Source organism: Fragaria vesca, linkage group LG7 (assembly GCF_000184155.1).
Source record: "Fragaria vesca subsp. vesca linkage group LG7, FraVesHawaii_1.0, whole genome shotgun sequence".
Classification (NCBI taxonomy): Eukaryota; Viridiplantae; Streptophyta; class Magnoliopsida; order Rosales; family Rosaceae; genus Fragaria; species Fragaria vesca.
In genome coordinates this window covers 19,180,012-19,201,542 of record NC_020497.1, presented here as the reverse complement: position 1 = coordinate 19,201,542, position 21,531 = coordinate 19,180,012, and the positions used below count along the sequence as shown (strand labels likewise).

The 21,531-nt window shown below is 38.1% G+C and overlaps 4 protein-coding genes and 1 non-coding gene across 5 annotated transcripts; 3 read left to right on the top strand and 2 right to left on the bottom strand.

Moving 5' to 3' along the window:
• Positions 1 to 843: 843 nt before the first annotated feature.
• LOC101309394 lies at positions 844 to 1,461 on the bottom strand. The gene is made up of 2 exons (XR_185284.1): positions 1,196 to 1,461; positions 844 to 1,116 (listed from the first exon to the last, which is right to left on the bottom strand). It is a non-coding gene; the product is annotated as an uncharacterized LOC101309394 (transcript).
• Positions 1,462 to 5,307: 3,846 nt separating this feature from the next.
• LOC101292948 (probable inactive receptor kinase At5g58300-like) lies at positions 5,308 to 7,643 on the top strand. Its single transcript, XM_004308949.1, has 2 exons — positions 5,308 to 6,613; positions 6,747 to 7,643. The coding sequence occupies exons 1-2, from the start codon at positions 5,308 to 5,310 to the stop codon at positions 7,370 to 7,372; spliced, it is 1,932 nt and encodes a 643-aa protein (XP_004308997.1). The 3' UTR covers positions 7,373 to 7,643.
• Positions 7,644 to 8,271: 628 nt separating this feature from the next.
• Positions 8,272 to 8,954, top strand: LOC101292650 (thioredoxin H9-like). Its single transcript, XM_004308948.1, has 4 exons — positions 8,272 to 8,298; positions 8,379 to 8,504; positions 8,579 to 8,701; positions 8,802 to 8,954. Exons 1-4 carry the CDS (start codon positions 8,272 to 8,274, stop codon positions 8,952 to 8,954), a joined length of 429 nt encoding a protein of 142 aa, XP_004308996.1.
• Positions 8,955 to 9,858: 904 nt separating this feature from the next.
• LOC101292357 (inorganic phosphate transporter 1-1-like) lies at positions 9,859 to 11,556 on the top strand. Its single transcript, XM_004308947.1, has one exon. The coding sequence runs from the start codon at positions 9,859 to 9,861 to the stop codon at positions 11,554 to 11,556; it is 1,698 nt and encodes a 565-aa protein (XP_004308995.1).
• A 1,912-nt stretch (positions 11,557 to 13,468) lies between these two features.
• LOC101309096 (methylesterase 17-like) lies at positions 13,469 to 15,960 on the bottom strand. The gene is made up of 4 exons (XM_004307698.1): positions 15,576 to 15,960; positions 15,314 to 15,454; positions 14,433 to 14,567; positions 13,469 to 14,014 (listed from the first exon to the last, which is right to left on the bottom strand). The coding sequence occupies exons 1-4, from the start codon at positions 15,837 to 15,839 to the stop codon at positions 13,706 to 13,708; spliced, it is 849 nt and encodes a 282-aa protein (XP_004307746.1). The 5' UTR covers positions 15,840 to 15,960; the 3' UTR covers positions 13,469 to 13,705.
• Between the last annotated feature and the right edge of the window lie 5,571 nt (positions 15,961 to 21,531).

Below are 21,531 nucleotides of genomic sequence, written 5' to 3'. Positions count from 1 at the left end.
AGAGTGTGTTACTATCACTTAGATATCCAACTATATCCCTGAAGTCAACAAAGTGTGTTACTATCACTTAGATATCCAACTATATCCCTGAAGTCAACAAAGTGATATCCAACTGCAGGTTGAATCCCTAAGCTAGGTCTAGTTCAACATCCGACAAAGTATTTTAGATTGACAACCTAACATGTTAGACTATTTGGCACTCATATGCTAAAGGGTTCCTATGCTAAAAGAGGAGATATAAACTTGTCAAGGATACACATCAATACTCTCGTAAAGTACTTTACCAAACAACATAGGAACTTCACTTCCGTAAACGTTTTAGAACAAAATCAGGAACCTTAGATGACCTGCATCGGTAAGCAACTAACATCTGAACACTACACAACAATTTAGCTAGCAATTCGCATAAGCATACTTAGAACTTCAAGAATTTGGAGATGCAAACTTATTCGTCTGTGCAGAAAAAAGGTTGTGACAAATTGGTGAGGTTGAAATCGATAAGAGTTAGCTCAGAAAGAGTCTCATCTGCAATGATAAGGATACCAAATGAGCCAAATATGCTTCTATCTACAGCACCCACCAGTCCACCACCACAATCTATTCACACTCTCTGATGATTCCCACAGTTCTGATTCAAACTCCACAACAATATTTAACTGAATATGAACAGTAAAGAAGTGAGACAATATGATTGATTATGTAACTAAAACGCATGTATGGCCAAGTAGCAGACAGAGACAGATGCATGATTGAACCCTGTTGCTTGAATCAAACTTCTAAGTACAAGTGCAGAACCTTCATACTACATGTCCATATGGAATTCGCAAATTGAAAACTAACTCTACCAGGAACTGTTTCCGAGTAAACAAGAATATGGAGCAAACAAATCTATCCAACACAACGAAAACTTCCATTCATCAAAACCCCAGAAAGATTAGATATATAATAGTTTAGAACAAACATACTAGGCCATATATGATCCATTACTTAAGCATAAACTGGGCTACATTAGTTGATTAATACCCAAAATCATCCCCAAAACCCATACCCGTACGCACTCATTTTCCAGCTTTGTCTTCCTCCTCCTGCTTCTCATCAACCTTCTTGTTCACTTCTCTGCAACAAAAAAAGTAAATTTTTAGACATGACCAGATAAACACATATAACCCATTCACGAATTAAAAACATTACTCACCCACACTCGTCAATGCCGAACAACTTGAGGCAATCTCGTTTGACGAAAGAGACATCGGCGGATCTGTACATAGGGTTGATTTCGATGACGATGGTACGGCGAGGAACATCATACGAGGGTTTGAAAACTGCTTTCGGAAATGTCGCCGGCGGTTTGGGATGGCCGCCGAAGAGGGAGCCGGCGAATTTGAAAAGACGGAAGATCCCCATGGTCAGAGACAGAGAGAAATAGAGAGGAGGGAGGCGATGAGAGAGAGAGAGAGAGAGTGAGAGTGGTTGAGTGAGGTAATGACAATGGACACCTAAATATATAGAGGATAAGAGGGAAAACTGTATTGTTGTTTTTTTTTTTGTTTAGGTTCTATTACGTACGTGAACATTTCCCTAATTCAATCAATTAAAAATCTAAAAATAATAGATCAACGACCAAAACAAAATCGATAGCCTTTTTTTGCTCCTTTCTTTTCTCTCACTTTCTCTAGGACCTTATTTTCTCTCTATGTCGCACTCTTCTGGGTTTTATGTTCTAAATGTGAGCATTTTTCTAATTCTTTTAGAACTATGATTACTTTCACATATGATCAAGATCGGAAAGTAAAATTACCCCAATCCTAGTTTACATTATCAAAAAGTAAGGCTCTAGTAGTTGAGTCACGAAATTGGCTTCTCTACTCTCTAGACACATGCATAAAGCAAATGGAAGAGAAGGCTACATGATACTGAAAATTGACTGATTAATAATTGCTAAAAATAAGTAAATGTATATTAAGATATGAAGGAAATTACTTAGTAAGAGATCGGTATACTAGATCCAAGTATGCAGCTAGCAAAGCGCACACACACACATATATATATATATATATATATATATATATATATAGTACAAGATACAAGTATTTAGCTCACATCACACATGTATACTTAATTTAACCTTGCTCAAAGTGATTTCTTCTCAGCTAGTAAAGGCTGGTTAAGTACACACGATACATGATCACCTCAAAGGCAAGAGCTTACATCAGTACATTCACTATAAGTCACTTATCGAATTGTCTGTCACCGATAGCAAAATAAGATGCATTACCATTGTTCAAAGACGAACTGCTGCTGCTGCTGCATCAGTGACCCCCTCCTTCTCTAACTCACCAGCTTTCACCTCAAGTCGATCGTTTAGGAGACTGCTAGTTGCCACAGCGGAGACACAGTCGCTCCCATACACACGTCCTGCCTGTCGGTCAGCATGATTACAAAATATATCCCTAAAGTCAGGAGGAAATCATCCATCAATAAATTTTGGAGATTTGCTGCTTCTTCTTCCAATAACAAACAAAGAGTGTTACTATCACTAGATATCTAACCGGTTGAATCCCTAATAAGCTAGGTCTAACCATTTACCAAATTGAACTTGTGAGTTATAACTTATGGGGTTTGGTATCGATTCATGCAGTGACCTAGTCATCGAACTTTGCCTCTAGCAAGTTCCCTTTGTCTTTCCAATGGGATTGCTCTTATCTAAGATCGATGGTAGGACTTGAAATGTTGATATATTGTGCACTTATGTGATTGTCAGTCACTCCACAGTCTTGTTTTACTTCATAGATTTTACCAATTGTGCAAAGCAGTGCTTCCCCATTTTCACAATACAAGGTTAGGAGAATAAGGTCTGGTTAATTAATTGCGAAGTGTAGATTAAGAAAGGCAAGGTATGTTTGTTATCAGTGCCTGCTGATCGTTTGGACTATTTCTCATTTAAACGTTTAGGGTACCATGAGTCCATTACTGCCATCTTATGCAGTATGATATGAAGTTATTGGCAGTTGACATCCCCATTGGCAATGAAGTCGACAAAGCTGGTGTTGGACTAGCTAATAGCTGGGCTGAGAGATCCTGTTATGAAAGCAATAGAAAATGTGATAAACTGATAATATATTGCAGATGAGGAGGATGCACAAACAGAACTACAAGGTTTAAGTTGTACTGAAATTCTTCAAATAGCCTACTTTCCAAATTTCAAAAGCTTACGATGACCACAATGAACAGCTGAAGCAACTATCATACCATTAATTCTTAGCTTCTCTGATTTGCAATGTTCACACTGCTTGGAAATATGAAATCTTTAAGTCACTAGCTACTATTGTATTCCCGGATAAATGAAACTTTCTGTACAATTTGTGAACAGATAGAGGAAGTGCACAACAGTATACTGGAAATTTTGTTCTCTATCACCGGTTTTGTATCAGGATTCGTCACTCAGCGCTTGTGAGAGTGATGCACACAGGCCTATATACAACCAATGCTAGGAAAGAATCAAAAACTGCAACATCAATTGAACATCAGCCAACAGTTGCGGGTAGCCAACTACCATTTTCGCGGACAATATGATCATAATGTTCAGACTCAGGCTTAAGCTTAATTGCTACCCCTTTCAATATCATCAATATCAATTCCAAACCCTCTCCTTGTTTGTCTTGTTGAGCTCTGAATCAGAAATTTCCTTGTTCTTAAATTCATTTGTTGTACTCTTACTCAAAGTGTTAGAAATTTCCATCTCTCTTACTCACTGAGACAATAATGTACGTTTATGTCCATGGTCCATGCTTCCACCTATCGATCACTATAATTAACCACATTTTCTTTCAGAAATATATGATTAACACTTGGTAACCCTACCATGTGAGCTGAAGATTTCTCTCTAAGTATTGATATAATCACATATTTGAAGTCAAAACATTAGACTAGTGACTCATAATAAACATCTATAAGCAATTGCATCTATTAAAAGTACACATTCTACGATTACCAGACACATCTATATCTCATAAATATTGATTATTACAAAGGCCACTGAACACGACATTAGGTTTGGAGGAATTATTCTTTTCCTACCTAAAAAATTCAAAAGGTGTGGTTTGTGGACACAGTACTCCTTCAGCTAAGAACTGACATGGGAATCATTTTGCTTTTCTACTATTCCAGAGTGCATATTACTTTAAACCTTTAGCATGGGACATGGTTAATGTATGATTAGCTTTTCTGGATTGCAATTACTATGTATAATTGCTAAACGTTAGTGTTTTAGAATAACTTCTATTTACTAATCATTTTTTTACTGTTCTTCCTACCTGACACTCCTGCTTATAACTCCTATAATGAAATCAGTAATTACCAAAAACTTCCGTTTCCACATCATATATGGCATGAGACTGATATTCCCGTTTCATTCAAAATTTGAGCTCCTTTTGATAGCTCCTGAGAGTGTGAGTGCTAGAAGTCGGAAGTTCAGTCATTTTGCAGGTGGAAAATCTGGAGTCTGTGACACATTGCATTGATCATCATTTCTTGCAGGTGAAACAAAACTCTGTGATTACTACCCTTCACTTGTTTTGTTCGAAACTCGATCTCTTTCTTAAACCTCTCACAGATTTCAGTATATGATGAAAGTTTTGCTTTTGAACATTATCAATTAGGTTCTGCAGCATAGCAAATTCATTATGTAGTGAATGTTCTTGATAGAGAGAATAAGCATATCTGAGGCTGGCAGTCTGGAGTTGATTTCCAGTGCTTATGGTTATGAACCAATGTATCTGCATTTATATTTATTCACTGATAAATCTAGGCCTAAAGAGCATCAAATTACAAAGAAGTAAATCTAGCTATGAAGATATGAACTTTTTCTTTTTCTTTATGAATGGTGAACGCTATCTTCTCCTTGGATTCCACAGTTCCACTACATTGCTTTGTATATTGCTTACTTTTCTTCACTTGTTCACAAACTTTAGAGTGCTAAGTTTCTGCTGAGGGGAAAGTTGCAGCTGAGTTTGGGTGACAGCTCTCTCCTCTTTCTTCCTTTGGCTTTTCTTTTTATCTTTTTCTTTTGGGTAAAGAAAGAGCACTTTGCTTTTCTAATATACCAAAGTTGTAATCAGCCCTTTTCACAGTAAGGTTTCTTTGCTATGTTGAGATTTAGGGTCGGGAATTTGGAGTATTGGGATTTGAGTTGTGCCAAAACAAAAAGGGTATACGATTATTGGGTGTTCTCTGCTATTTGTATCCCACATTATTAACTAACTTTGCTTCATTTTTTTGGTTTCTCATTTTCATTCTGAGCAGAAAACCATGAAGCTCAAGTCCTCCATTGCTGAACTTATCTTCCTTTTCCCTATACTCCCTTTCTTATTTTCCTCAGTCATTGCTGACCTCAACTCTGATAAACAAGCCCTCCTTGACTTTGCTGCCAATGTCTTTCATACACAAAAACTCAACTGGAATGGTTCTACACCAGTTTGCTCCTCTTGGATTGGAATCACTTGCAATCTAAACCACACCAGTGTGATTGACATACATCTTCCTGCCATTGGACTCTTTGGCTCAATCCCAAACAACACTATTGGAAAGCTTGATGCTCTTAGAGTCCTTAGCCTCCACTCCAACTTTCTCAATGGAACTCTTCCTTCTGATGTTCTGTCTATTCCTTCATTGAAATATCTCTACCTCCAAAACAACAACTTTTCTGGTGCCATACCTGCTTCTCTCTCCCCCAATCTCATTGTATTAGAGTTATCCTTCAACTCTTTATCTGGGATCATTCCAACCATCATTAGTAACCTGACAAGGCTCGTAGAGTTGAGTCTTCAAAACAATTCTATCTCTGGTCCCATCCCCAACCTGAGCCTCACAGGGCCTAAACTTTTGAACTTGAGCTATAACAACTTGAATGGCTCAATTCCATATTCCCTCCAAAAGTACCCTCATTCCTCATTTCTTGGGAATTCTCTCTTATGTGGGGAACCTCTAAACCATTGTTCTAAGATCTCATCCTCTTCATCACCTTCACCTTCCCCTATTTACCTGCCTGCAGCCTCACCTGTAATCATGGAAAATCGACACACCAAAAAGTTATTTGGCCTAGGGTCTATCATTGCTCTGGCGATTGGGGGAGCTGCTGTGTTCTTTCTTTTGGTCATCATGGGCATCATGTGCTGTTTTAAAAGGACTAGCAAAAGAAGCAGTGGCATGTTGAAAGGGAAGAGTGGTGCCTCTAGTGATGAAAAGACTGATACGAAGTCTATAAGTTTCGGAAGTGGAGTGCAAGCGGCAACAAAGAACAAGCTGTTCTTCTTTGAAGGATGCAATTACAATTTTGATCTTGAGGATCTACTGAGGGCATCCGCTGAAGTTCTTGGAAAAGGAAGTTATGGGACAACCTACAAGGCTGTTTTGGATGAGGAAACAACTGTTGTAGTGAAAAGGTTAAAGGAAGTTGTTTTGGGTAAGAAGGAGTTTGAGCAGCATATGGAGGTTGTGGAGAGGGTTGGAAAGCACCCAAATGTTCTGCCTCCTAAGGCTTATTATTATTCCAGAGATGAGAAGCTTTTGGTCTACAACTACATGCCAGCAGGAAGCTTGTTTGCTCACTTGCATGGTATATATTTGTAATCTAAACATGTTTTCACTTCATGCACATGTCATAGTTTCAGCTATAATGCCAACTGCACCAAATCTGTTATGTGTCAATACACATTTGACAATTCATCTTTTGATGTCTGAAATTATAGGAAGCAGGGATGCTGGAAGAATCCCGCTTGATTGGAATTCAAGACTAAAGATAGCTCTTGGAATTGCAAGGGCAATTGCTCACATTCATTCTGAGGGTGGTGTAAAATGCATCCATGGTAACATAAAATCCACCAATGTCCTCCTAACCGAAGAACTTGAGGCTTGCATCTCAGATGTTGGGTTGACTCCTCTAATGAACTTTCCCGTGGCTACATCCATGTCACGAAGAGCTACTGGATACCGAGCACCAGAGGCAATTGACATGCGCAAAATGTCCGACAAATCAGATGTATACAGCTTTGGTGTGCTCCTACTCGAAATGCTGACAGGGAAAACCACACTTCAAAATGCAGGGCACTATGATGATGTTGTGGTTGACCTCCCAAGGTGGGTGAAGTCTGTGGTTCGCGAGGAATGGACTGCTGAGGTTTTCGATTTGGAGTTGCTTAAACAACAAGGCATTGAAGAAGAGATGGTGCAGATGCTGCAGATTGCATTGGCATGTGTAGCAAAGCTACCTGAGTCACGCCCCAAAATGGATGACGTTGTTAGAATGCTAGAGGAATTTCGGCAGTCTGATACCAAGACTAGGCCTTCCTCTGAATCTGAGCTTGATACCCCATGAAAGCTTTAGTTTCCTTTATTTGGAATGGAATGTAGCAACTTCAGATGCATGTCTGCAATTTGAAAATAATGTTCGATGCTATTGTTTCCCCAAAATAATGTTCGATGCTAATGTTGCAATTTTTGGCCATTTTCATTTTTTTCAAAGTTGTAAATAGGAATTGTTCTTCTATTACAACTCCTATTTACAACTTTGAAAAAAATGAAAATGGCAAAAAATTATTATTAATTCTCAAGTCCAATATCTAATCAGACTTTCTGTTTATTATGACAAGCCAGTCGTTTTTCTTTCATATATATCTTGAATCAGTGTTCCTAAAATTTTTCATTTCTCTGTCTAACTGTCTTCCATCCCCAAATTCTTGGCCGGGACTATTCTTTCCTGGTTGAGTTTAGGGGTCAATCACCATGAAGGATTCCGAAAGGTAGATGTTCTAATCAAATTGGATATTTACCCATATCTTTGTTTACATCATGATCATTCTATTTCCCATCAAAAAAAAAAAACAATCATGTTTCTAATTTAGATCGATCAAATAGTTTTCTTTTCAATTATCTTTATCCTTAGTTTGATGTGACAAGAATGCAACTTAATTTGCAAAGGCCATCTTCCACATTGCAAATTATGATGAATTGTTCGACGTCTGATTAGAACACATTTTGTTAAAATGGTATGATGGATTGGATTGAAGAAGATCCGTTTTGCTTTACATGGCCTTGCATTGTCTTCTTGCTTTTACTGAAATTGAGGGCATTATTATGCAAGAGGATCTTTCGTGGAGGATCATATTCATTACTATGCAAATTAAGAGTTTGTGTTTCTGATCTGATGTACGTGCAATGTAAACCATTTGGTTCCACAGATGTTAATCTTCTTCGGGTCTGGCAGTGCGCACTCAGATGGGAACTTGTTGTTCTTCTTGTATGGTAAGTTTCATATGACACACTTAATTGCTAGAGAATGATTGTTTGTTGCACCAACTGAGGAATATATTTGATTCTTGCAGTTTTCTGGAGATGATAGTGATAACGGTCAACATAATGTTCGTGAAGCCGGTGGGAATATGCATTTTATAAGGACCATGGATAATTGGGAAACAATGTTATCAGAAGCAATCAAGGAAGACAAACTTGTAAGTTTCTATGGTTCTCATCAGAAATCCCACATATGCCTAACTTTTTGCCTAATACTTTCATTGTCCTATAGGTTGTTGCAAACTTTGGTGCATCATGGTGCAATCCTTGTATAACTATTGCACCGGTCTTTGCTGAGGTAGCAGCTAAACATCCTTCAATATTATTTCTAACCGTGGATGTCGACGACCTCGCTGTAAGTATAGAAAAGTGCTCATCCAATTCGACTTATGTGTTCTTGTTTGAATGCAATAGTTCGGTTCACAAAGCAATATATATCTTGATGAATGGTGCAGGAGTTGAGTAATTCATGGGACATAAAAGCCACTCCAACATTTGTTTTTCTCAAAAATGGAAGACAAGTCGATACGCTAGTTGGAGGAAACAAGACTGAGCTCCAGAAGAAGATAGCTGCTATGTCTCAGTTAGCAACCATGTCTCGTCATTGACTCTTAATTTTGTGATGATCACATAAGTTTCTAGCTGCGGATATTCTCAGGAAAATCAGTCATATTTACTGATCTGATTCTTAGTTTTCATAGTTAGACCATCAGGTCAGAGAATTTTGGGATCATAGATTGAGCAAAGGCAATGTAAATATATAATATCTTTTTGTTGCTTGTAAGGTTGGGAAGTTGAAACAAAAGCACTTGGGAACTCAGTAGGAATAAGTTGTCCTGCACATTTGAAAAAACAATGCAGCAGGAGCTGAAGGCAACTGAAATATTTTGTTTAGCAAATTCGCATAGATTTAGCACACAGATGTTCTGATAGTCCAACAACTCGATCAGATGAAATTTATAATAATTTCAATCGGCAGGCAACAGATAAATGATAAATAGGCTTAAGACAAAATCCAACATCAATGTAGAGGATATCACTAAGAAACATGATGAAAAACAATCCAATGCAAATTGCAATTTGCACAATCCTATGCATATTCTTGCTAGTTAAGCTTGCTCAACCTATACATATCAAAAACAAAAACAACAAAACAACAAAAAAATGCATCTGTGTACTTTTGACAATTATATACATCTAAACTTCCAAATTGTCTACATTACGATTAATCATAAACAGCCAATGCATGAATGCAACATATAAATTCAGGGTTAAATTAGATGAGGAAGAAACAGAAAGAGACAAAGAGAATGACAAAACATGTTAATGATATCGATACTTACAAAGAGCATTTCTTGAAATACAAAGCAATGATCTGTCAAAGTACCAAGCAAACTAGAGGAACCTCCGCCTCATAGACCTTGTTAAATAGTTACTCCATTTGTTGGCCAACACTTCCCGGCTCTAATATTGAGTCAGCCACCGTTGCAGAATAGCACTACTACTCCGGCCATGGCAGAGGGAAGAGAGTCCGTCTTCACATCTCTTGACAATGCCAAGACACAACTCTACCATTACAAGGCAATTGTGATTGCAGGCATGGGATTTTTCACTGATGCTTATGACCTTTTTTGCATCACTGCCGTCACGAAACTTATTGGCCGCCTTTACTTCTACGATCCCTCTACTAACAAACCCGGTGTTCTACCTCCAAACATCAACAATGCCATAACGGGGGTTGCTCTATTTGGCACCCTAGCAGGGCAACTCTTCTTTGGCTGGCTTGGAGATAAACTCGGCAGGAAAAAAGTTTATGGAATCACCTTAGTCACTATGGTGGGGTGTGCTCTTGCCTCGGGCCTTTCCTTTGGCTCTAGTCCTAAAAGTGTAGTCACAACTCTTTGCTTCTTTCGGTTTTGGCTCGGATTTGGGATTGGAGGTGACTATCCCCTCTCGGCGGTCATCATGTCCGAATATGCCAACACGAAAACCCGAGGAGGGTTTGTAGCTGCAGTTTTTGCAATGCAAGGAGTTGGCATATTGGTGGCTGGAGCTGTAGCCCTAGTTGTGTCAAGGGCCTTCATGCTAGCTTTCCCTGCTGACAATTTCCATACCAACAATGTGCTATCCACACAGCCAGAAGGCGACTTTGTTTGGCGAATCGTCCTCATGTTCGGCGCAATCCCTGCAGCTTTGACGTTCTACTGGCGGCTGAAGATGCCCGAAACAGCGAGGTACACTGCCTTGGTAAAAGGTGACCATGATAAGGCTGCAGCTGACATGGCCAAAGTCCTCGAGAAACCGATAGACAGCTTCCCTATTAGTACCGCCGGTGGAGAATCCGAAACCCCGAAAAAGGTAGTCCTGGCTCCTAGTTCTGCATACGGGCTCTTCTCTAGGGATTTTGTTAGAATACATGGGTTACATCTTGTTGGCACCACAAGCACATGGTTCTTACTAGACATTGCTTTCTATAGTCTCCAACTCACTCAAAAAGACATCTACCCCTCTATACGTCTCTTACCAAAATCCACAGAAATGAACGCTATAGAGGAAGTTTACTTGCTATCCAAGTCAATGCTCCTAATGGCACTCGCCACCACCGTCCCCGGATACTGGTTCACAGTCTTCCTCATCGACCGGATCGGCCGGTTCCCAATCCAACTCGGGGGCTTCATTCTCATGTCAATCTTCATGGCCATTCTCGGATTTGAATACGAAGATCTCAGAGGAGAGAAATGTCCTTCAGACTCAAGATTCGACTATTGTAAGGGCAACCGTAAAGCGTTTGCCGTTCTTTACGGCCTGACCTTGTTCTTTGCCAACTTCGGACCCAACAGCACCACCTTCATTGTCCCCGCTGAGCTTTTTCCGGCGCGGTTGCGTTCCACGTGTCATGGAATCTCCGCTGCGGCAGGGAAGGCTGGGGCGATTATTGGGGCGTTTGTGGTGCAGAGTTACACGCAGGAGGTTAAGGGTGTGAAGAGAGCGATAAGGGGACTTGCTTTTGTCAACTTGCTTGGGGTGTTGTTCACGTTGTTGGTGCCGGAGACGATGGGGCGGTCGTTGGAGGAGATTTCAGGCGAGAATAATGAGGTCGGAGGGAAGGGAGTCACTTCCGTTGTGGCGGATGACAAGGTAGTAAAAGCAGAAAATACTAATGGTGTTGAGAAAGAGAAAACTACACAAGCTGAAATGGAAATGGTTTGATAAGAAAATACTAAGAAATCTAGGTAATAGTTCTTGTAATAAGAGATCGTTGATCTAAAGTGCAGTGCACGATTGAATGGAAAGTAGTGTGTGTGTGTACATATAAGTATGGCTTGATATTACAGAAAATAAAAGTGATGGAGCTTTGGTTCTAGCTATCCTCTTCCCTTACGCATTTGCAATGGTGTCGAGCTTGGTTACAGACTAGTATGACGAACTGAAATTTGGAGCAAACAAATTTTGGTAATTAAATTTTGGAAATTCTTGTATGCACGACGTGTTTTACATGACGCAATCTTAACCGTTTATAACAATTTATATGTGTTGACCATCATGTTTCTATATGTATTTGAAAATACACGTTGTGTACTGAATATGCTCTCGTTAAACTTGAAAAAAATTAGTTCATTTACAAAGTTCTTTGTGTTGCTTAAATATGAAAGTATACTCAGGACCTATAAACCGGTTTTGCTGTTCCTCAATGTAATATAAATTGCAAAGAAAAATAAGAGCAATAAGAACAACAAGATTTTGACTACAGTGTAAACCTTCCACAAGGAAACCTCACTGCGAGACTTTATAGTAGTCCACACTTAAATCAATCCACTAAGAGTAAATAGAATTACAATTCCTATCAAGCAGTGAAGAACAATACTTTCACGTTTACTAGCACACAAACTAGCTTGATCTTTTACAACTGATATTCCTATTCTAGCAATGGATCCAGCCTTTGAACAGATGAACCAAGCACTCCTTGTTAGCCAACACACTGATCTCGATCACAATGAAATGATAGATGCAATGAAGCAATAACAAAAGAATGAGAGTTTTTATCAAAACAAAATATGCAGCAGTGTTGCAACAAGAACACTATGTGTTTATAAAATATATCAAAAACTCTAACTTACAAAATACAACTCAATCATATATATAAGAGGAAGGACTCCCCCTCAACTGAATCACCTTTGATTCCTGATTGAGATAAACAAGGAAACAAGAATCAAATCAGTTTATAACAGATATGTATTCCATATTCTTTTCTAACAGATAAGCATCTATTTTCCTAAAGTATCTCAAAGATAATTTAGACAGATATCTACCAAAAACAAACTCAATCTTTTAGTTGTAAACATGATATGCATTTACCTCATGGATCGAGATCAGAGTTATTGCAGAAAGATACTGCAGTTAAAAACCAGTCGAGCAAGACTTCTCCTGGTTGAGCTGGGAAACTTGAGCTTTCCAGATTCTTAGGTTGAATATGACTGCCATACTCTTACAAAATATCTTCACCACCCAACACTTTTTTTTTTTTTATCAAGAGAACCTTCATTTATAAACGACGAAGAGTTACAAGGATTCGGAACCGATGTAATCGGATAACAATCGGATAAACATAAGATCTTTATCCCACACTTGATATCTAGTACTTTCACTGAGGAAATTTGGTCGACTATATATCGTTGAATCAGATATCGACTGCAAGAATACCACTGCGACATCAAATTATGGATGAAGTTTAACAAGAGATGAAAATCTTATGTTTATAATTAAACTGCATGCACCTTTGTGAAAACTTGAATGTTATGTTTTTAAACTGCATGAACGTTAAACTTGAATCCTACGTTTATAAACTTATGCTGAGTAGAAGATTAATTGTATATATATGACTTTTTTTTTTTTGAAAATAATTGTATATGACTCATAAAGTTTTCAAATACGAGTATACGACTCTTCTTTTTTTATTTTCTTTTTTTTTATGTGAAATCCGTGCACCTTTTTTTTTTTTGGTTAACACATTCACACAAAACACGAAGTTTATAGTCACTAAAAGATAAAATTTAAGTTACCAGAAAAAAAGAAAAAAGTGTGTGAATTTTAATTTAGAGTGTGTGGATTTCATAATTTTTTGTTTTTTTATACGAAATATGACTCTTTTATCTTGTCATATAATTAGTGAAGTGTACAAATCAATAGATAACACAAGGTGCATGTATGCATCTTTTTCTGTTCTTCATTATTTCAATAGTCTCCATATTCCTTTGCACTAGAAGACTTCATTGATCCCAAATCACATAACTATATATTGCAAAATATAAACCCCAAAACAAAAACAAAGAAGACCCATGCGCATTGATGCATGCCACATCTATATAATCTCCCTGCAATGAGAAGCCTCGGCAGCCTTCACAAGGAATCCAAAGAGCAGAAACGGCTGGGAGAAGAAGGGACTGTGATCACTATCCAAAACATAGACCTCCGCCGGCGGCCACCGCTTGACCATCGCATCTTGCTGCGCCGGTTTCACCACGTGATCATGCAACGTCTTCACGTAGACACGTGGCACCTTGTCAAGCACACCCGTGTCATCATGGTCATCGTCTTCTTCCTTAAACTGGGCTGTCGTTATAGCTAGGAGCGGTCCTGGTCTCAAAAGCATGGCAGCAAGAGTCGAATCCTACATAAATACCAGTCGTCAGGAAATAAGTACTATCTTATCGTATCGAATCGTTTCTGAACCAAACTGCATGTGAAAAATATGCCTACGGATTTGATGTTCATGTTCACCGAGTCACCGTCCAATAAATTTGCTAGTGCAAAGTGAATGATATCAATGCATCTTTCTGGCACTGAACAGGGAGTAGTGTATATATGCTCAGTTACCCACCAGTGTCCAGAACTGTACGTTTGGATCAAATGAAAGCTCTCTCCCACATGGAGGCAGAAGAGAGATATATTCAAAGACAACGTGTTTGATGAAATGTGTTAGGTGAAATGACTCGAATGCAAATAGTAAATACATTGTGTTATTGATAACTTGGCTAAGCGAAAAATTAAAAGAGCAGAAAGATGGAGGATGAAACTACTAAACTTACCTCTTGAGGACTCATTTGATATATGATTTTGCGTTGGAAATCTTTCTTGACAACTCCGCTTGTTGGTGGTTGATTAGCTCCTAATCCGAACCCTAATTCGTACACGTCACCGAATTCGGATAAATCAGGCACTCCCTGTTCAACACGAACACGAATGACCATAAAATTAGTAAAACCTAATCAAGATTATAGATAAATAACTTGATTTATTATAATCATCCAATGTCCCACTTCAATAATTGGGAGGCTCTACATTGTATTATTATTTAACTGATTGGGCGTGCGAGGTACTTTTCTTCATGGAAGCTAGCTACTAGCAAGCTCAAAAGGGTTTATAATTAGCTCCTTTCTAATAGACAATAAACAAGATCAAAAGCTTACGTCCCCATTTGCTGGTTCTCCCACAACATGAACACCAAGCATGCCGACAAGACTCGAGAGCAAAAAAGCTATCCAGATTTCCAAATCATTCAACTTATGATTGTTATAATATTTGTTCAAACTAAAGTTAAATCAGAATAATATGTAACATATATGTTTGATTTAGTAACGTATGAGTTTAATAATGAATGATTAATTATTAAACCGGCCAAGAGTAATTAGGGACAATATAGCATCATTAGGATGAAGATTAAGGAGATAAGCCGGCCTAACAACCATTATCCTCCTTGTGATAGTTGGTAGCCATCTCTGTCTGCATTTCACACACATATGTATCTTAGCTATACGCCATTACCAATATTGGCATCTTAAAACAAACTTCAAACTTCAAAACACCTTTCCTAATTCCCAGTCAATCAAATTGAGAGCCATGCATGGTAATGAAGCAGATTCCAATGAAACAGAAAGAACAATATTAATGAAAGAAACACGTTACGTACATCTTTCACATCTTCCTCAGAAAGGTAGCCATGCTTGAGCATCGTCGCCGCCACATAAACCGCCAGCCGGATCTTCTTCGGAAACTTCAGCGTCGCCTGCGTCACGCTCAACCCTCCGGCGCTGTGCCCGACCAGCACAACCTGCAAAAGAACACTCCAATCCATAATCTCAATCAAAAACACAAATTACTCTTCTTATCTAATTAGGCAATTAATGTATTCGACAGTTTCATTAATCAAAGTTAATGAAATTTGGACAAACCTGTTCATATTCGGGGAGAGAAGAGAGGAAGTCGAGGAGTGGTTTGTTGTAGTCGTCGAAAGAGAGAACCGAATCCACGTTGGAGGGGTCTATTCCGGCGCTCTTCAGATCAACCGTGGAGACTTTGTAGCCGGATTTCTCCATGAGACACCGGATTTTGTACCAGCACCAACCTCCTCCACCGATACCATGCACCAGCACAAAGTGAGTAGTAGCAGTCCTCTTCAAACTGACCTCTGCCAAATTGGTAATCTCCTCCAACATCTCTGCAACTTAATTCTATTTCCCACAAACCCTTTTTCTTTCTTGCTTCTTCTTCTTTCTTCTCACTACAGGTTTATATATACAGACACAAACATGCAGTAGTGGCATGGAAGGTTGAAAATGCGTTTATTCAAATAAGGAAGGATAATGGTGACATGGGTTATCTCAGGTAACCCACCAGAGGAATAAACAGGTTTTGAATTATTGAGTGCGTGTAAGAACATGTGAGCTCGTTTTACTGACCAGTGAGTTGTTTAGGTCAAGGTAACACGCCACTTGGCGCCATACTGGGTCGCTTTCACCGAAGTTTTCGTGTGTTGTATTCATTTGTTAGCACCATGCTGGATTAGAATAGTGAGAGGGCCATCCCTTTTTTTTCTTTTTTTCTTTTTTTTTTGAAAATGTGAGAGGGCAATCCGAACAAGAAGGGTCTTTGGGAATGGGGATTTTGTCAGAGAGAACTTTTGTATTTCTGTTTCAGTTTTTTATTTTAAATTATCATAATGGATATATTTATTTCCTCACCTTAAACAAATTTGGTTATTTTATTCAGACATTGCAGGCCAACAATATCCTTTGATTTTCTATTTCATTTGTGCCTGATGATGTGTATTCAAATCAAGTAATCTGGGTTTTCTTTGGTAGAATTTGCCAAAAAAAATAACAATGTTATGGTGATTTTTTATTACAAAGATTTTAGGCATAATGTCTTTCTAAACTTGTGTTATTGGAAATGAATATCTTTCAAACTTTGTTGCATACAACAATTTTGATTTTGATCGATAATCTTATATTTGTTTTATACCAAGCACTACAACAAGTATGACAAGACAAAAATTTCAATCATACAAACCGATATCACAACTTATGCAAATTGAAAATCAGGACTCGCATAATCTGTGAGAATTGAGTTGGTTAATGTTTGATTTACAGTTTTTTTTTTTTTTGGTTAATGTCTAATTTACAGCTTATCCACTATCGTTTTACCAATAAAACTTCACTACCAATAAGCAACAACTAAACTTGGAGCGCTGTAATTATAGTGGAATCAAAACCAACTCACAAACTCTCTGATTTTCTCAATTTTAACCAAAATAAATAAATGCAAATCTGACATTCTTTCAAGAATACATCAATGAATCAAACTTTCCATTCACATCTACAGTCTATTCCAGAATAAATTCACTGACACATGCATAAGTTCTGTGACAAACATCCCAGCAATCCATAGAAGTGATTCATATGAATGCAGAACCACACACAGCTGATAGTGAATGTTATAAATATCTCTGGTATGTGCAGGTTAATTAGTTCTTACCCTCTTGGGTAAGAAGCTTTTCTCAATTCAGAAAGCAAACAGTGACAATGACCCAGTTGAGCAATGAGCCTCCAGGAAGCAAGGAAAGCTTTTATTTTTAGTGAAATCACTGCAAGAGGAGAAGTAGGTAAAGAAAAGATTGGCTAAAAGAGGCTAAAAGGTAATCAAAGCATCATGATTGAGCAATTACATTAGCCTAGTGCATACTCAGGTTCTGGGAAAAGTTGGCACACACTGAATAGAAAACAGCCCCTTTGGGAGTGGAGCCTAGCTCTGAATCAGTGTTGTGAGCTCAGCTAAATGAGCTTCTTTTAGAAATTGAGTAATATTTGTGAGTGGGGATCGAGAGGTAGGAGAAGACTCGAAGAGTACTCCCTTTTAGTTTTGGCATTTTACATTTTTACTGTGTGGTCTCTATCCCCTTGCTTCCACATAAAAATTCCTCTGGTTAATAATGGAGTTTTGGACAAGTATCCTTCTGAAAATACTTCAATGCCAGGAGTGCTGGTAAATCAATTTCAAAGAGTGGGCTGTGGTTTGGAAGTTTCTTTTGATTTGATATTTGCTTGTGAATTGTCCCTTTCTTCATGAGAAACTGGCAAACACTAGAGGACTAAATGCCATTTTGCAGTTTTCTAGTTGGCACTTCATACTAGTTGGTAAAGATTAGACCAAGTCCAATTCAATATGTTTGAGTGTGAGTGAGAAATAGGAACATCTTGTCTATTAATATCATAGTGTTATTGTCAATTAATATTATTGAACAAACACGCCGGATGCATGTATGAATTGTCAAATTTGTTTTCTAAATAATATATAACAATACGCCTATAAAATGGTTAATTAAGAAGGAATCCCTTCTAATGAGGACTCTTAAGTTGAAGACTCTTAAATTGAGGACTTTTCGGCTTATCCCACTTTTCGATCTTATATCCACATCTTGACCGTTCAGTTTATAGGTATTTATGAGTAGATCATTTTTGTAAATTTTCAACCATATTGAAAATCGTTAAAACATTCATAAGTGAGATTTACCAATTATGAATTTGAATGGTTCATGTTTGACAGATTTGGTTCGTCCATTAATTTGATATAGTTTGTTACCTTAACGGTCACTGATTTGGCTGAAAATTTGTAGGGTTGATCTACACATATAGACCTAAAAATTGAACGGATGAGATGTCAATATGTGATCGAAAAATAAGTCTTTTAAACCATAAATCGAAAAGTCTTCAACTATCTCAACTTAAGAGTTTTTACTAGAAAGGCTCCCTAATTAATAATATACCAACATGTTCTCGTCCAACATAAGAGTACTTGTTTGACGAGAAGCCAATTTCTCCCTCATTGCAGATGGCTTGGATAACATAGTTTTCTCTCACACATTTCGAGAAACCAATTTCTTGGTGTACGCTTTAGCTGGGATTGGTCATAATCTTAGTTCTCCAAAGATTTGACTTGGGGTTATTCCTCCTCAAGCTTCGCGTGCGCTTCAGTTTGATTGTTGTAACTTTGGTTGCCTTATAGACAACTCTTTGTAACTTTATTTTCCGTATCAAAAATAAATAAATAAATAAAAAATAATAAGAGTTTGTTATTCTCTATCACATTTGAATTTACTTAATTAGTTATAAATACCTTGAGCATATTATGTATGTATATGTTAGATTGAAAAGCTTCGTTGGTACCACCATTGACATGGCTGGGTGAATTAAAAAACTTCTTTCATTTTCTGAATTGAAGCAAATGCTCCATCATATTTGTCTCTATATACTAAACAAAAGTCTTTTAACTCATCATTTGTTGAAGCCAAGTGATTTGCCTAGACTTTCCATTGTAAATGGAACTCAACTCTATAATTCATAGTCTAAGGTTACTAAAAGTCAACCCCATATTGTTTACCAAATAAAGTCAACTCCATCTTCCATCATGTCTAAACTTAATCATTTGGCCATTACATATAGATAGGCACACTCAGTAGACAGTAGATAGTGTCAAATTCAAGCGTCGACATAGTGAGGAAATGGGGAAATGCTAATCGGAAGTAAAGGTTATATGAATTGCACTATAATACCTCTATTGTTAAGACGACACAAATTTTTGAGTGAAGTGGTAATATCGTAGTTTAACATATACTTTTGATATCATTATTTTTTTTTTACTATTACAGTTATGTTCAAAGTCTTATTTTCCTCCATACTTTTCTCTTCCACCTCTCACGTTTTAAGCTTCTTTTTTCTTTGTTTTTTTTTTTTTTCTTGTTTCTAACATTTATAATTATCAATTTGTCCTTCATCTGTTAGAAGACATATTTTAAAGCTTTAATCAATCAAGGGCATTATAGATAATTTAAAAATTTAACCGTTAACAAAGTAAAAAAAAACCTTCTTTATTAATAGAGATATGATCTAGTTATCGAAAATCTTTTGCTTTCCCACAAAAACTAATCTAACATTTTTTGCTTACAAGATTTCATACTTTCATACCACTAAATCAATTAATCTTTTGATTTTGGCCATGAAATGATTATATATTCAAGCATATATGCATATATCTCTTTGAAGCAGCATGCATATGAAAAAAGCCTGTTGTTCTTTCCCACACATGCATAAAGTTCTTGTTTATAAAGAAAACTAACTAGCTAAAGTGCAACATATATTGCATGCGTTACTGTGAAACTGGACGATAGATCGATCATGGATTATTGTACCACAAAGTTTCTTCAGAATAAAGAAGAGAAACAAGTGGCGAGTCCACGTTTGATTGTCTCCTACGAGTGCTTGACAGTGCTCTTGAATTCCTATACCTTTCCCATGCCAATTCCAACCTCCAACATGAGAAAGATGCAAATCCTCGATCGTTTGGTTCATACTTGCTACTAATGTATATTAATCGCTAGGAAACTAGAAAAATCGTTTGGTTCACCCAAAAAAGAACAACGGAAACTAATTTGATTGAAGGGAAGGAAGTTTCTTACAAGAGGAAAACAAACTAAGAAAGAGTAAGGAAGAGTAAGGCTAGCTTATTGTCGACGTAGATACAAAGAAAAAGTAACTCTAGTTACAAATTAAAATAACTTAAACTAAGGTAAATCACCAACCATGATTAGGTTAAGGTGACACCTCACAACTATTTACATACTTCTATCTACTTTTATCGCATTTAAAGCAATATTATAGATTTTTTATATGTTGTCGGTTATGTCAAGAGTGTTTTGTGGGTCCATTACGCTTTCATAATGTTCTCTAGATTTTGATAGCTCATGTTATCTAATCCCAAACTCGGATGTGAGTTGGGTCATTGGTATAGTAAGAATGAAACATATGCTTTGGCCATGAAACTACATACTGATAACAATGAAATGTAGTTTAATATCTATAATTTGATCGAGATATGAGTTATGAGGACACATTCCATACGACTCGTAAGGAGACAACTATCCTATTCATTAGGGTGACATAAGATAGATCTATATCATTTATAAGAATCGTATTCATTGTTTCAATGTATGTGATGCTATTAGAGTTTTAAAGTTCATGAACATAATTAAATCCAAAGTATATCATACTCCAAATAATTAGAAGGAGTAAATGCTTGTGACACCCTGTAGTTTATACCTAAAATCAGTTTTGTCCCTCACTTTTATTTTTTAAACTGGTATACCCTTATACTTTGAATTCTCGACTGATTTGCCCTTGTCGTCAATTGACCGTTAAAGAAGACTGTTAAGTTGCTGAGATGATCAGCTTCAGCTCCTCCATCGTCTCCAGCCTCTCACTCTCTCTCCCACTTCTTCTCCCTCATCTCCCCACTTCCCCACCGCCCAAACAAATGGAGGAGAAGAAGACCCCCCATCTCTTCTTTTCTACTCTCTTCCTCTCTCTCTCTCCTCCGCCGCCCTTGACCACCACACCCTCCTCCTCTCCCCCCTCCCCTCCCCCCTCTCTCTCCCAACCCGAATCCTTTTCAGAAACATCTGAACCCGACTCCGACCCATCTTCCCTCTCCCTCCCTCTCCACCACCTCGACGCCCTCTCCTCCAACCAAACCCCCTCCTAACTCTTCCACCTCCGCCTCCGTCGCAACTCCCTCCGCTTCAACTCCCTCACCTCCCTCGCCTACAACCGCACCCGACCCGGCCCACCCTTCTCCGGGTTCAGCTCCTCCATAGTCTCCGGTCTCTCCCAAGGCAGCGGTGAGTACTTCACCCGCATCGGCGTCGGCTCTCCCCCCAAATACCTCTACATGGTCCTCGACACCGGCTCCGACTTCGTCTGGCTCCAATGCGCCCCTTGTAAACGCTGCTACTCCCAAACCGACCCGGTTTTTGACCCGAGAAAATCCTCCTGCTACTCACAAACCGGGCCGGGTCGG